At 34.0% G+C, this 13,530-nt stretch overlaps 1 protein-coding gene across 4 annotated transcripts in view; it reads left to right on the forward strand.

Moving 5' to 3' along the window:
• The window catches only part of oca2 (oculocutaneous albinism II), a 105,327-nt gene that overhangs the window by 15,184 nt on the left and 76,613 nt on the right, over nt 1-13,530 (forward strand). For 3 of the 4 annotated variants that reach the window (XM_051111682.1, XM_051111683.1, XM_051111684.1), the window contains exons 4-10: nt 1,655-1,750; nt 4,780-4,953; nt 6,108-6,165; nt 6,302-6,374; nt 6,919-7,079; nt 8,149-8,234; nt 8,577-8,730. In XM_051111682.1, coding sequence (XP_050967639.1) covers nt 1,655-1,750; nt 4,780-4,953; nt 6,108-6,165; nt 6,302-6,374; nt 6,919-7,079; nt 8,149-8,234; nt 8,577-8,730 — 802 coding nt within the window. The remainder of the gene's footprint in view (nt 1-1,654; nt 1,751-4,779; nt 4,954-6,107; nt 6,166-6,301; nt 6,375-6,918; nt 7,080-8,148; nt 8,235-8,576; nt 8,731-13,530) is intronic. The other variant, XM_051111685.1, reaches the window with a different exon arrangement.

The following is a 13,530-nucleotide window of genomic DNA, read 5'->3' on the forward strand; positions in this document are numbered from 1 at the left end:
AAACGATTGGTTATTTACATTAAAAAAATACTATATTTATACTTTTTATTCCCAAACGGTCGTCTTGCCTTGCAGTCCTTGAACTCTGTGTATTCTGGCTCAAGACAGTTAGGGTATGTCGAAAAGCTCCAATAGTATTTTCTCCCTCAACTTCAAAAATCATTTCAAAATCATTCTACGTCATTGCAGAAGTACCGACCCAGTCTTTGCAAAGTGAACATGCAAAGAAGATCAAACACCTTTAACAAAAAAGGTAAAATGGCAATATAGGACGATTTTGAAGTTGTTGGAGAACATGAGATGGGAGTTTTTCAACATACCCTAACTGTCATGAACCGGAACAAAAACAGTACAGGCAGAATAAGACAAGTCGAGCATTTGGCATTAAAAAGTATATAAATTGTATTTTTTTATTAAAATAACCAATCGTTACGCTAGATAAGACCCTTCTTCCTTGGCTGGGATTGTTTACAACCACGTTTGGGATCGTTTGAAGCCGCATTTAAACTGCATTTTGGAAGCTCAAAATCGGGGCACCATATCTGTCCATTATATGGAGAAAAATGCTGAGATGTTTTCCTCAAAAAACATAATTTCTTTACGACTGAAGAAAGAAAGACATGATCATCATGGATGACAAGGGGGTAAGTAAATTAACTGTAAATAGTTTTTCTGGAAGTGGTCTTCTTTAAATTGATCAAAAATGATGATATAGACATTTATAACGTTACAAAAGATTTCTATTACAGATAAATGCTGTTCTTTTGAACGTTCTATTCAACAAAGAAACCTGAAAAAAATCTGCTCAGCTGTTTCAGCATAATAATAATAAATGTTTTTTGAGCAGCAAATCAGAACATTAGAAAGATTTTTGAAAAATCAATGACTGGAGTAATGATCTTCTAGACTATCTATCTAGATAAAAATAGATAGATTTAAGTAATCTTTTAATGAAAAAAAAAGTTTGACACTATGGACACATAAATGAGGCACATGCCACTAAAAACAACAGATTTCCTGGGTCATAATTTCAGGTTCATATGTGCAATATTGAATGATACTCTAAACTTGGATATTTGTTATATGACATGTTGAAAGAGAAATATTTTAGAATCATGAGATTGCAGCATTGACTCTTTGAGCCTGTCACAAGATAAAGGCTCAAAGCTATTGTTTGATTTATTTCGTTGTGTCACTCTGTTTTATAGCATGTAAACCAAGGCCAGAACCCTGTCATAACCATATCACATTCTTGCATCTGTGAATCTGGTAACCACCTGATGCCCATCCACCTTGACAAGTTACAAAATGTCAGTTAAATCATCAAGACAGCTGCAGGAGGACACAATGGACCAGAAGGATGACTTATATAATTGTCAATAATCTCTTGGACGTCTAATTTGCTTATGTTTGCAAATCTACATTTATGTAGCTTAGACCTTGTGTGACACACTAGACCAGGATGACTAAACCAAAAAGGAAGAATGACTTTCATTTCTGCTCAAAGACTTTTAGTTCCATTTTATTTAAGCTGCCAGTTTTTATAGAAGAGTCATTAAAAATGGATGCCAAGAATTGATTTCTAAATGTGGCTGAGATGTTATTTATGACAGACATCATGCTCAGATTTAATAAGTTTTCTCCTTGTTCCCAGGCACAGCTTCAGCATGGTAAACCTCCTCAAAGGCAAATCCAGCCAAGCCAACCACACAGAACGGTCACCCCTTCTCAAGTTCCCCCAAAATGACAGGTGAGCCTGTATATTTCCCCATTGGTTTCACAGTATTTCATATTTGATGTTCTGTTGTTGTTTTCTGTTCAGGAATGAACAATTCTGGTAAGGTTTGTTTTTCTTGATTTTATTTTATTTGACGTCAAATATACAATAGTGGATCTTATTGTTATTTAGAATTAACAATAAAATCCACTAGTACTCCTACTTTATAATAGCTGGCCATTTGAATATTAATCAATCATCTGTTCAGCATAATAGAATATCTTTTTCGTTTGGAAGTCATTTGCAAAGCGTTAACCACTTGTACACAGGGAATCTCTCCTTTTTTCTTTCAAAGTTGCAGGACCTGTTGACTTGGCTTTAGTCAAGAAAGCTTCTGTCGAACAGCTGTAGGAATATTACCTGGGGTCTGTAATTACCGACCTCATTCTCATTCAGTAATGAGAAAAAGTGGCTTTGTGACCTTCATTTTCAACAATTACTTTATATATTACTAGGTTGAAGGCAAACACGGTTCCTCACATAATGTATGGCATTTTGATATCTTGAAGTGGTCATGACCTCTATGTACTTCTTAATTAAACCAAACATTGCCTGCAGTACCGTATCTGAACTCTACAGTTGCCAGCCTCTATAATATTCGGGATTGATTTCAACACATCGAATATGATAGCAGACTGGAGCAGTTTGCTCAACCAGGAATATGTTATGATTAGCCAATAGAAATCCCAAATTTTCCTTATAAAACATAAATCAATATTTTTATGTGGAAACCATATATAATAGTTTTAATTCTTTAATATTTTGAGGCATGAGTCATTTTGTTTTCCTCAGCAAGAGTCCTTGATTCACCCATTTATCCTTAGCAGAACTCTAAAGCCAGTGATATTTATGTAACAGGAAGAGTCATAGTCATAAGGATTACACCTGTATTTAATTTTGTTTGGGTGATATAATATCCTCTTCAATGCTGAATATTCCTATTTTCATGAAATTGTATTTGATCAGGTACATCAAGAAAAATCTCATAACAAGTAGGATAAGAAAAGTAAAGCTCAATGAAAATTCAAATGGATTACTGTAAGTGTTTTTCTGAGTAAGGGACCCCTTATTGCAGTGTTTCTCAACTAGAGGGCCCGGGCCCAGTAGGAGGCTTCAGCAAACTCCTGAGGGGCCTCAAGATGACTTAAATTTACTAAAAATAACACAGGACATATTAAAATAATCTAAAACAACAAACAAGTTAAGATATATATTATTTTGATTTAACCACTTAAGAACCCACTTAATATTTGAAGAAGCCTCAATTCAAAAGTATAATTTTTAGTTCTGGAAAAGTCATGTAAAGTATTAAAATCTTAAAATGCCATGACTAGGCCAAACTCTAAAATATTTTATTGAGTAGAAATTGAGCAAAATTTTTTAAATTAAATTAAATTAGATTAAATTAAATTAAATTAAACAATATGGTGCTGTAACCAAAAATAATAATGTCCAAATAAAATTTTTTTTTAATTAAAAAAATTTTAGTTTTCTGATTCCGTTTTTGTCCCCGTTTCAGTTTTTCTCAACTCCTTTTTAATGGTTAAATTAAAATGTATTAATCAAAGAGCATGTCTAATTAATTAAAATCATAAAACTTATACAATTTCACATCAATTTAATAAAGGTTTAACAAAAATGACATGTTTAGGGCCCTATGAAATGTTTTATTTTTTCTCACCATATGTTTTGTTGTTATTAAATTCTGTGTTTTAGCATGTCTAATTATTTGAATGCATACTTAATTTATCCAAATCTATTCAAATAGCATGGAAGGGTTTTTTTACCCTCAGAAATTCTGTCTTGTGTATTTAAAATGTTCTGGTTATCAAATGAAGACATAAAACATTAATTTATCTTTTAATTATTGAAAATTAAGCAAACGTTTTTGCCAAACAAAGGGGAATATACTATTAAAAATAAAACATGGAAGAAATGTTGTGTGATTATATAGTAAGCGGTTATGTAGTATTTTTGCGGTGTAATATTTACAGATACTAGTCCACATTGCAGTTTGATTTAAGTGTAATGACCTACTTTTGATTAATTCTTTCAAACTTTGAGAAATTCCATAACATTTCGCATCATTCAGAAAATTCATTTTTTTCTGACTGGATTCAGCGATATCATCCGCGTTTTCTACATTGCGGAAGTCATAGGGCTCTATGTATTTACATACTTTGTCATGATTGCAAATGTATGATAAAGTATAACATACAGGGTCATATACTGTAAGTCACATTACATTTTAATAATGAAACACTGTTGAAATTAAAATTGTGTTTTGTTTCTTAGTTTTTTTACCAATTAGTTTGACATGTAGTGCTACCGCGGACCCTCTATTGAAGACCCCTGGTCTGTGTTATCATGCTCGCCCTCTCAGATCAAGGGGCCTACATGGAGCAAACTGTTGTCATAGTGCTAATATGGCTGGTTGCTATCTGCTGCCCTCAGTAATACATTTTTCATTCCCTCTGTAAGGCAGTGAGCTGAATGCTAATGCTGCTAGCGATTATATTGTGTTCTCAGTTGGAATAATGTATCTTGCTGCCTATAATCAACACAAAAGCCTCTAGTTATGTCTAGGCACTTAGGTGTATCCTCTCTTAGCATGAATTTGTCAAAGAACTGTGTAGCATAACAGGCTTTTAACACCTTTCGTTGGTTTTAATCTCTGTTGTGTGGCTGGAATTAGCATTTAGATGACTGATCGCTTCCTTGCTGCAGAAGTGATGTTTTACTTTGGATGAAAGTAAAAGTTAGCCAAGAGGAATTGGATTTTCGCAACTAAATTTAAAGGTGAAGTGTTTCATTTCCATGCACGATAATGATGGTTTTAAACGGGTTTCCCAGGTCAAATTAATTTGAGCACTAAATACTCTCGCCACAAACTCACGCCATTGGTTGAGTCAGAAATCAATATTTTAGACTGCTCAAACAAACAGCAAGATTTTGCAAGCCCCACAGTGCCTAACCTACTGTTTTTGTACTGTTTTGTGCAGTATAACCTATATGACACTGCATGAGCCCAGCCTGGGGTCTGGAGAGGAATCATGGGAGGCAAGCTCTGCTGAATTGGAGAGGAGGTGCAGGCTGGGCAGTGAGGTGGCCAGTCTCTCCCACATCACATCCATGGAGAAATGTGAACATTACTTCAAACTATCATCCCCCATCAGGTATGGCATATATACACAACTACTCAAAATTTGGGGTTACTAATATATATATATATATATATATATATATATATTTAAATGTACACAGTTGAGGTCAAAATCTTACATACACCTTGCAAAATCTGCAAAATGTTAATTATTTTACCAAAGTAAGAGGATTTATAAAAAAAATGCATGGTATTTTTTTATTTAGTACTGACCTGAATAAGATATTTCACACAAAAGATGTTTACATATAGTCCACAAGAGAAAAATTATAGTTGAATTTATAAAAATTACTGAAGTTTTGTTAACAGTTAAACTGCCTGCTGTTCTTCAGAAAAATCCTTCAGGTCCCATAAATTCTTTGATTTATTAGCATCTTTGTGTATTTGAACCCTTTCCAACAATGACTGTATAATTTTTTAGATCCATCTTTTCACACTGAGGACAACTGAGGGACTCAAATGCAACTATTACAGAAGGTTCAAACGCTCACTGATGCTTCAGAACGAAAAACAATGCATTAAGAGCCAGGGGGTGAAAACTTTTTGAATATGAAGATCAGGGTAGATATCACTTGTACTGGGCAGTACTAAATGAAAAAAAAAGATATTTAGGCAAAATAAGAAAAATGTACACATCTTCATTCTGTTCAGAAGTTTTCACCCCTCGGCTCTTAATGCATCGTTTTTTCCTTCTGGAGCATCAGAGAGTGCATTTGAACCTTCTGTAATAGCTGCATATGAGTTCCTCAGTTGTCCTCAGTGTAAAAAGATGGATCCCAAAATCATACATTCATTGTTGGAAAGGGTTCAAATACACAAAAAATGCTGAACAACAAAAGAATTTGTGGGAAGGATTTTTTTGAAGAACAGAAGTGTATGCAAACTTTTGAGTCATTTTATTGCAAATGTAACTATTATTTTGTCGTGTGGACTAAATGTAAATGTATTTTATGTGAAATATCTTATTCAGGTCAGTACTAAATAAAACATAACATGCATTTTGTATGATCCCTCTTATTTAGGTGAAATAATTAACATTTTGCAGAATCTGCAAGGTGTATGTAAACTTTTGACCTTAACTGTATCTATGTATGTGTTCAGCTTTGGTTTTGATCGGCTGTGATTGGTGCATGTGATAAATCCCGCCTTTTGCCTTTGCTTTTATAGGTATTGCTTAAGGACAACAAAACTCATCACCATCTTCACCATTGTCGTTCTCTGTTCAGTAAGTTTTCCAGTCATTAAACTTACTCAACAGCTTTTGTTATCTAGAATAATATCCATTACTGTATTACATACAAATCCTCAATAATTGTATTTGTCTGACACTGTGTAATAACTATCTTTATTTAAATCATTAGCTGTTTTTCAGCATGTATCCTGACAGGGAAAGCCCCTGGAGGATGCTGGCAGTCTCATCCACCGAGAGCTTCTGTATCCTCCCCATTTGTGTGCTTTAGAGAATCTGCATTGTTTGGGTTTGCTTTGACTAGATAAATAAGAATCATTAATGCACAAGTCAAATATTGTGATGATGCATGCCACTGCGCTAACTCCTCAGACCCTGCGGGGATTTTATGTTTGGTTGGGAGATTGCACTGAAGGGCTGCGCTAATTCATTTCCGTTTCTGTGACAATCTCACCATCTGCTATTTACAGCGGCCTGTGTCATGGTAACAGTCTTGCCTATGACTTCGTGCATAACAACAGATCTGCCTGATACTTGCAGCAATCTGCGGGTCCTGCAGAGTTGGAGAGATGAATGTGAAGAGTGAACAATGCACTGAAGTGCTTCAAAGTACCTTCTGCTTGTGGGAGGGGACTGTCTGTCCAAAATGAAACCGTGGCCAGCTGACATCTGTTTGCAAAACTTTTCCAAAACACTCGGGTTAAAGCTTGATGTATATGATGTGTTATCTATTTCCATTTTGTATCCCTAATTCATGGAAGTTTTTCTTAACCTGACTGATTGCTGCAGCAATGAACCTTACTGATTTTCGTGACAACTCCCTGCTGAAGCTGCAGGTTGGTGGGCCGTTTTTGGGAGAGATGGAGGCAGTACAAGAGGCCCAGGAATATATACTGATCCAGGTGGAGCAGACTGAGGAGGGAGGGTCTCGCCGGAGAAGAACTCAGCAGGTTAGAGTTGTTTCAACAGAGCCAAAATGAACAATTATGAGCTTTACCCTACCAGCAGATTAAACTATAATAAATATAGTTAGTCAGTTAATTTGTAAATATAGTTAATAAATATAGTTAAATATATTTAGTCAATTTTTTGATGTTAATTACAGTTTATTCCTGTGATGGCAAAGCTGAATTTCCAGCAGCCATCACACAGTCCTTCAGAAATCATTTTCATATGCTGATTTTGTGCTCAAGAAACATTTCTTATTATTATAATTTCTCTCATTTTTTTTCATGTTGAAAACAGTTGTGCTACTTAATATTTTTGTAAAAGCCATAATACATTTTGGATTTTTTGATGAGTACGTAAGTACTTTCTTTAAAAAAAAAACAAAAAACAAAAAAAACATACTGACCACAAACTTTTAAATGGTACTGTATTGTATATTAATTATATTTCTGTATAATATAATATATTATAATACAGAAGCCATAATACGTTTTTCCAGGATTCCTTGAGTACAAAGTACATACTGTATTTAAAAAAAAAATTTGTATTAACCACAAACTTTTGAATGGTACTGTATTGTATATTATTTCTATATAATATAATACAATACAGAAGCCATAATACATTTTTTCCAGGATTCTTTGATGAATACAGACTACATAAGTACTTTCATCCCCAAAAAATGGAATGTATTGTATATTATTTCAATATAATATAATATAATATGATATAATATAATATAATATAAAAGTCATAATAATTTATTTACTTTATACTTTATTTTATATTTTATTAAAAAAAAAAATAATGTATATTATTTCAATATAATATAATATAATATAATATAATATAATATAATATAATATAATATAATATAATATAACATGCCTTTAAATACAGTGACAGTTAAGAGGTTAAGGTGTCACTGTATAAATATCTAAATATTTTTTAGGATGCTGTATGCAAAATATAAAATGGATATATATAATCTTCTCTCAGTTATTTATAGTATTACACAATTAAAAGAGATTGTTCTATACATTCACAACATGACTTCTAATATTTTTCTAGCAGGTGCTTTATAACTGGACTATACCATTGCATTCCCAACGAAGTGACCAAATTCTGAGAACAAGGACATTTGAAATGGTTAGCAGGTATGGGTAACACATTCCTCACCACACTAAGACATTTAATGTTGTAAAATGCACTTTATTGCATCTGTTGCTCCATAGTTAGAAAAAGTAGAATAATCAAACTACTGTCATCAGATTTCACATTTTGCTACATTTAATGCTATATAATGCACTTTATTGCATCTGTTGCTTCATATTTTAAAAAAGTAGCATAATCAAACTACTGTCATCAGATTTTAAATTTTGCCGATAGTTCAGTAAATGTGATCATGTGATAATGTGGGTTTTGCATTAGTTCCTGTCACGGTATATGCTTTAGTGTGTCTCCGTTTCTCAAATCTGTCTCTTTCTTTTGCCCTCCAGCGCTCCTATTCTGATCAGTGTGCAGGCCTTTCTGTTAGACAGTCAGGTGGTTCCTCTGTCCATGACTCACCAGTCACTCTATGTAACCGTGGAAACACAGGTGCTTATCGCCGGATTGATCCTGGCAGGAGTCTATGTGCTCATCATCTTTGAGGTAAAATATGAGGTGTCGGTGTGAAGACGTTATTTTTACACCGCACGATAATCCATTCAATGGTCTTTCATGACTCATCCCATATTTCATCCCCATAAACAAGATCATCTCGGCTGTTTTGCCACATTGACTCCGTGTGGAGTCGCCTGAGATTTACGTGCACACGTCTGTAGTCTTTTGTAACTCCTCAGGAAGAGTAGACACCATGCTGGGTGTGTTATTCGTAAACTTTAAAAAGTTGTGCTTGCAGATCCAGCACAATATTGATACGTCCTTGGCAGTAGTTATTCATAAAGGCATGTTTTTTTTTATTTGTACCACTGTTGAGCACTAGAGGTCACTGGGCTCTACTAATGTTATCAGAAGGAGCTTTCTACTGGCCGAACTAACCGTGATTCCACAATATATGTCAGATTTTTTGGAATACCTGAAAGCAACTTATGAATCAAAGTGGATTTAGAGTGCTTGAATTTTATTCCAAGACCAAATTGTATTACTGCAAATGTCTAAAACTAGACAATAACTTGAAAAATCCATAATGTTTTAAGCTTTTAAAACATTCTAAATGAAATATGAGGTAAGGTAAAGAAGAAGGACTTTTTCTAGGTCATATAAAAACGTACATTTCTGGTCTCTTTTGCTCATAATGACAATTCACCTTTAAAATGAATCATTTCTGATTTTATTTATATATTTATTTTCATTTCTTTGTTCACTGTACATCCGTTAGTGTGAGCAGCTCTTAAAAGTTGTAGATTATTACGGATCTTTACAGAAAAACACTCCTCCACATTTTTAACTTCCTCTTCTCCCTGTAGTGCACACTTTTCAGAGTTTGCGAGAAAGCGGCGCTTTAGTGTGGCTCCAGGGGGACGTGAGGGCAGAGGGGACCTCCCTTCCTAATTACGTTTATTTCTTCAGGAGGGACAGCATGCTGCGTGTCGAAAAGTTTAATTAGACCTTTGTGAGAATGCTAATGGAGACTTTGGGGGCCCCTGTTTCTACTTTTACCTTTAATACTAATGCTTCATAACTATGGCTACACTGTCATCAAGGAGCTGCAAAAATAAAAAATTATGTTTATAAAAGTGAACTAATGAGCAAATTTTATGTTGATTGAGTGAGTCATCGGAATATTATTTTTTGTGCTTTTAAAACAGGGTTATATTATTACAAAAGGGTTAAATTATTAAATTATATTATATTATATTATATTATATTATATTATATTATATTATATTATATGTGAACCTGGACCAAAAAACCTCATAAGGGTCAGTTTTTTACAATTGAGATTTCAAAAACATCATATGAATAAACAAGCTTTCCATTGATGTATGGTTTGTTAGAATATGACAATATTAGCCGAAACTATTTGAAAATCTGGAATCTGAGGGTGCAAAAAAAATCTAAATACTGAAAATCACCTTTAAAATTGTCCAAATGAAGTTCTTAGCAATGCATAATACTTATCAGAAGTGAAGTTTTGATATATTTACAGTAGGAAATTCACAAAATATCTTAATGGAACATGATCTTTACTTAATATCCTAATGATTTTTGGCATGAAAGAAAAATTGTTAATTTTGACCCATACAGTGTATTTTTAGCTATTGCTATAAATACACCCGTGCTCCTTAAGACTGGTTTTGTGGTGCAGGGTCACATATTATATTATATTATATTATATTATATTATATTATATTATATTATATTATATTATATTATATTATATTATATTATATTATATTATATTATATTATCTTATATTATATTATGGTCATTTGAAAACATTACAACTTCAATTAAGACAAAATACTACAGCTTCAATCAACTATGTGTATGTGAACTAGTTCCCGGGCTTTTTAGAAATCATCATAAAGTGTTAGAAAAACACAGTAGCTTTGCTGTCCAACTGAGTGCAGTCTGTTCATTTTTAATGATGAATATCTCACACATAACTCAGCATGACATTTTAGTAGAAGTAACATAACACCTAAACAACACTTGCTCATATCTTAGTCTAAACGTGTCTCTAAAAGTGTCTCTATGTTCAGTTATAATTCTGTAACTTTTTGATCTTGGTTTTTAATACCAAGAAATATAGCCACCATTACCCAGTCCAATTATGATTAAAATACTGCTGCTTCTCATATATTGATCTAAACAGCAAATGATTTAGCCAAATGTATGTGTGCGTGTGCCAGAAGGAAGGTGAAGCTGCCCAGATTGTGCCTTCATAATCAGCTTTTAATAGACTGTTGAAATCAGATGATATACTGCAGTACTGGACATTAAAGTTCCAAAGTCTTAGACCACTAGTAAGAAATATTTTTCAGAATTTTTGAATTTGGCTATATCTGTATATTTGGTTTGTCCCCTATTTGCTTCAAAGGATTAGTTCAATCTAGAATTAAAATTTCCTGATAATTTAGTCACCCCTATGTCATCCAAGATGTTAATGTCTTTCTTTCTTCATTCGAAAAGAAAGTAAGGTTTTTGAGGAAAACATTCCAGGATTTTTCTCCATATTGTGGACTTCAATGGGGATCAGTAAGTTGAAGGTCCAAATTTCAGATTCGAATCTGCTTCTACACATCCTAGCTGAGAAATAAGAGTGTTATCTAGCAAAACGATCGCTCATTTTCTGAATAAATACAAATTTACATACTTTTTAACCACAAATGCTCATCTTGCACTAGCTCTGCATCCCCCACTTCACACATTACATAGTCACGTTGGAAAGGTCACACATGGATGGAAGTACTGACTCAGTGTTTACAATGTGCAAAGAAATTTAAACAAACTATCCAAAACAAGGTAAAACGACAATGTTGGACGAGTTTTTTGCCCTATCCTTTCTTATTGATCCAAAGCACACAGACAAAAAACTAACCATGCGTGACCTTTCAGACGTGATTATGTAATGCGTGAAATCGTAGACACGCATCACAGAGCTAGTGCAAGATGAGCATTTGTGGTTAAAATGTACATAAACTTTTGTTTTTTAGAAAATGAGTGATCGTTCCACTATAGATAATACCCTTATTCCTTGGCTGGAATCGTGTAGAGCCGAATGGAGCTTCAACCCCTTGGTCCCCATTGAAATTTCTATATGGAGAAAAATCCTGGAATGTTTTCCTCAAAAATCTTAATTTCTTTCGACTGAAGAAAGAAAGACATGCACATCTTGGATGTTCATGGGGGTAAATTATCAGGAAATTTCAGTTCAAAAGTGAACTAATCCTTTAATGACAGCAGCCCTTGAGTTTTGTATACAACCTAACGATCATGTTATCAAGCATAATTTGGTATCTTCATAAGAGAGTCTTGTGATTCAATGGAATCAAGAATAGCTGTCATTATCAATACCCTTTTTTTTACATACAGTAGGAGTTCACGTGGCTAGTTTGATTAGTGCAGAATCTTAAACATTTTTTCCTTTTATGTTATAACATTTCTTGGTTTATTCTAATACTTCATTTATCTCCAAGTAAAAATGAATTTGATTAGCATTACAGATTTCCACAGAAGTCTGTGGTCTCCAACTTTTGTAAATAAGGAAGCATTTGTTGTATTGACCTGGGCCTGTTCTTCCTATCTGCATTGCACTGCAGCTTAGCGATAATCCTCGGAGCTGATCTAGAATCAGTACTCTGAAAACTACTTTGATTAAAAGGGCTCAGATGGTGAATTTCATCAGCATCTCTGATAGCTAAAACTCATTTGCCCCAAGAGAGGGCAAAACCTGAAATCGGAGATATATAATAGTATGATGTGCTTATAAATATTAATATGCCTTAAAAGATTCATGAATAATGCATTTTCACAATCTAATTGCTGATATCTTGTAAACATTTTAATAATGGCTGATAGATTATTCTTAAATTTGACTAGAGTTGCAGTTTCTCAGTAACTTGGGGGCTTTGAGGATAAAACTAACATTATGTCTCACACAGGCGCATTTTGACATTTCATTTAGCTGTAAACTGTTTCTTACCCTGTAATTGAGAGCAATTGGTTTAAATCACAAAACAGAGACACATTAGTCTCAGAGGATACTTTCTTATGCAAAGCAACACAACGTATATCCATGTTGCTGATTAATTCTGCTCAGAAAGCAGTGTTCAACAATTTATCTTAATGACCTGTTTTAGACTTACAATCACAACATTGCACCAAGTGTTCCTCCCCCTCAGGGAAGTTGTCGGACTGACACAGATTACTTGCTCCTTCGAGACCGGAGTCATTAGCTGTTAGCCTGCATGTTATGTACTCATCAACCTTCTTTCGCTCTTCTAGCTGATTACACGCTCTTGTAATGACTGCTCCATCTTGGCACATGACACCGAAAGAGGTGCATCAGACAACGTTTGATTCAGGTGTTCCAGTCAAGTGCTCTCGCCAGAAAAACAGATGCTGAAGATGTTGATATCTGACAATGCACTTTAAGGCGGTGCTTTTAGTCCAGAGGGTGATTGAAGAGCAGGAAACCAGAAGACATTGTCGACTGACGCGTATATCCTTGTGAATCGGCATTTCTCATTTGATTATAAGAGTGCATAAAAGGGTCAGAATGAATTTAATGTAAGAAATGAGGTGGATCAAACATAAATGAAGTGTGGGGAAGAGGGTTAATTGGATTTTTGAATAAACAAATTAGTTTGGTTGTCCAAAGTCTGATACACAGCCTTATATTTTACATATTTAATAGTGTTTGCTAAGAAAAGCATCGCTATTACTGTTGCGAAAGGTTTGAACAAATCCCAATAGCAGTGTCCTGCTACCCACAACACTTTG

Source organism: Labeo rohita, chromosome 6, assembly GCF_022985175.1.
Source record: "Labeo rohita strain BAU-BD-2019 chromosome 6, IGBB_LRoh.1.0, whole genome shotgun sequence".
NCBI lineage: Eukaryota > Metazoa > Chordata > Actinopteri > Cypriniformes > Cyprinidae > Labeo > Labeo rohita.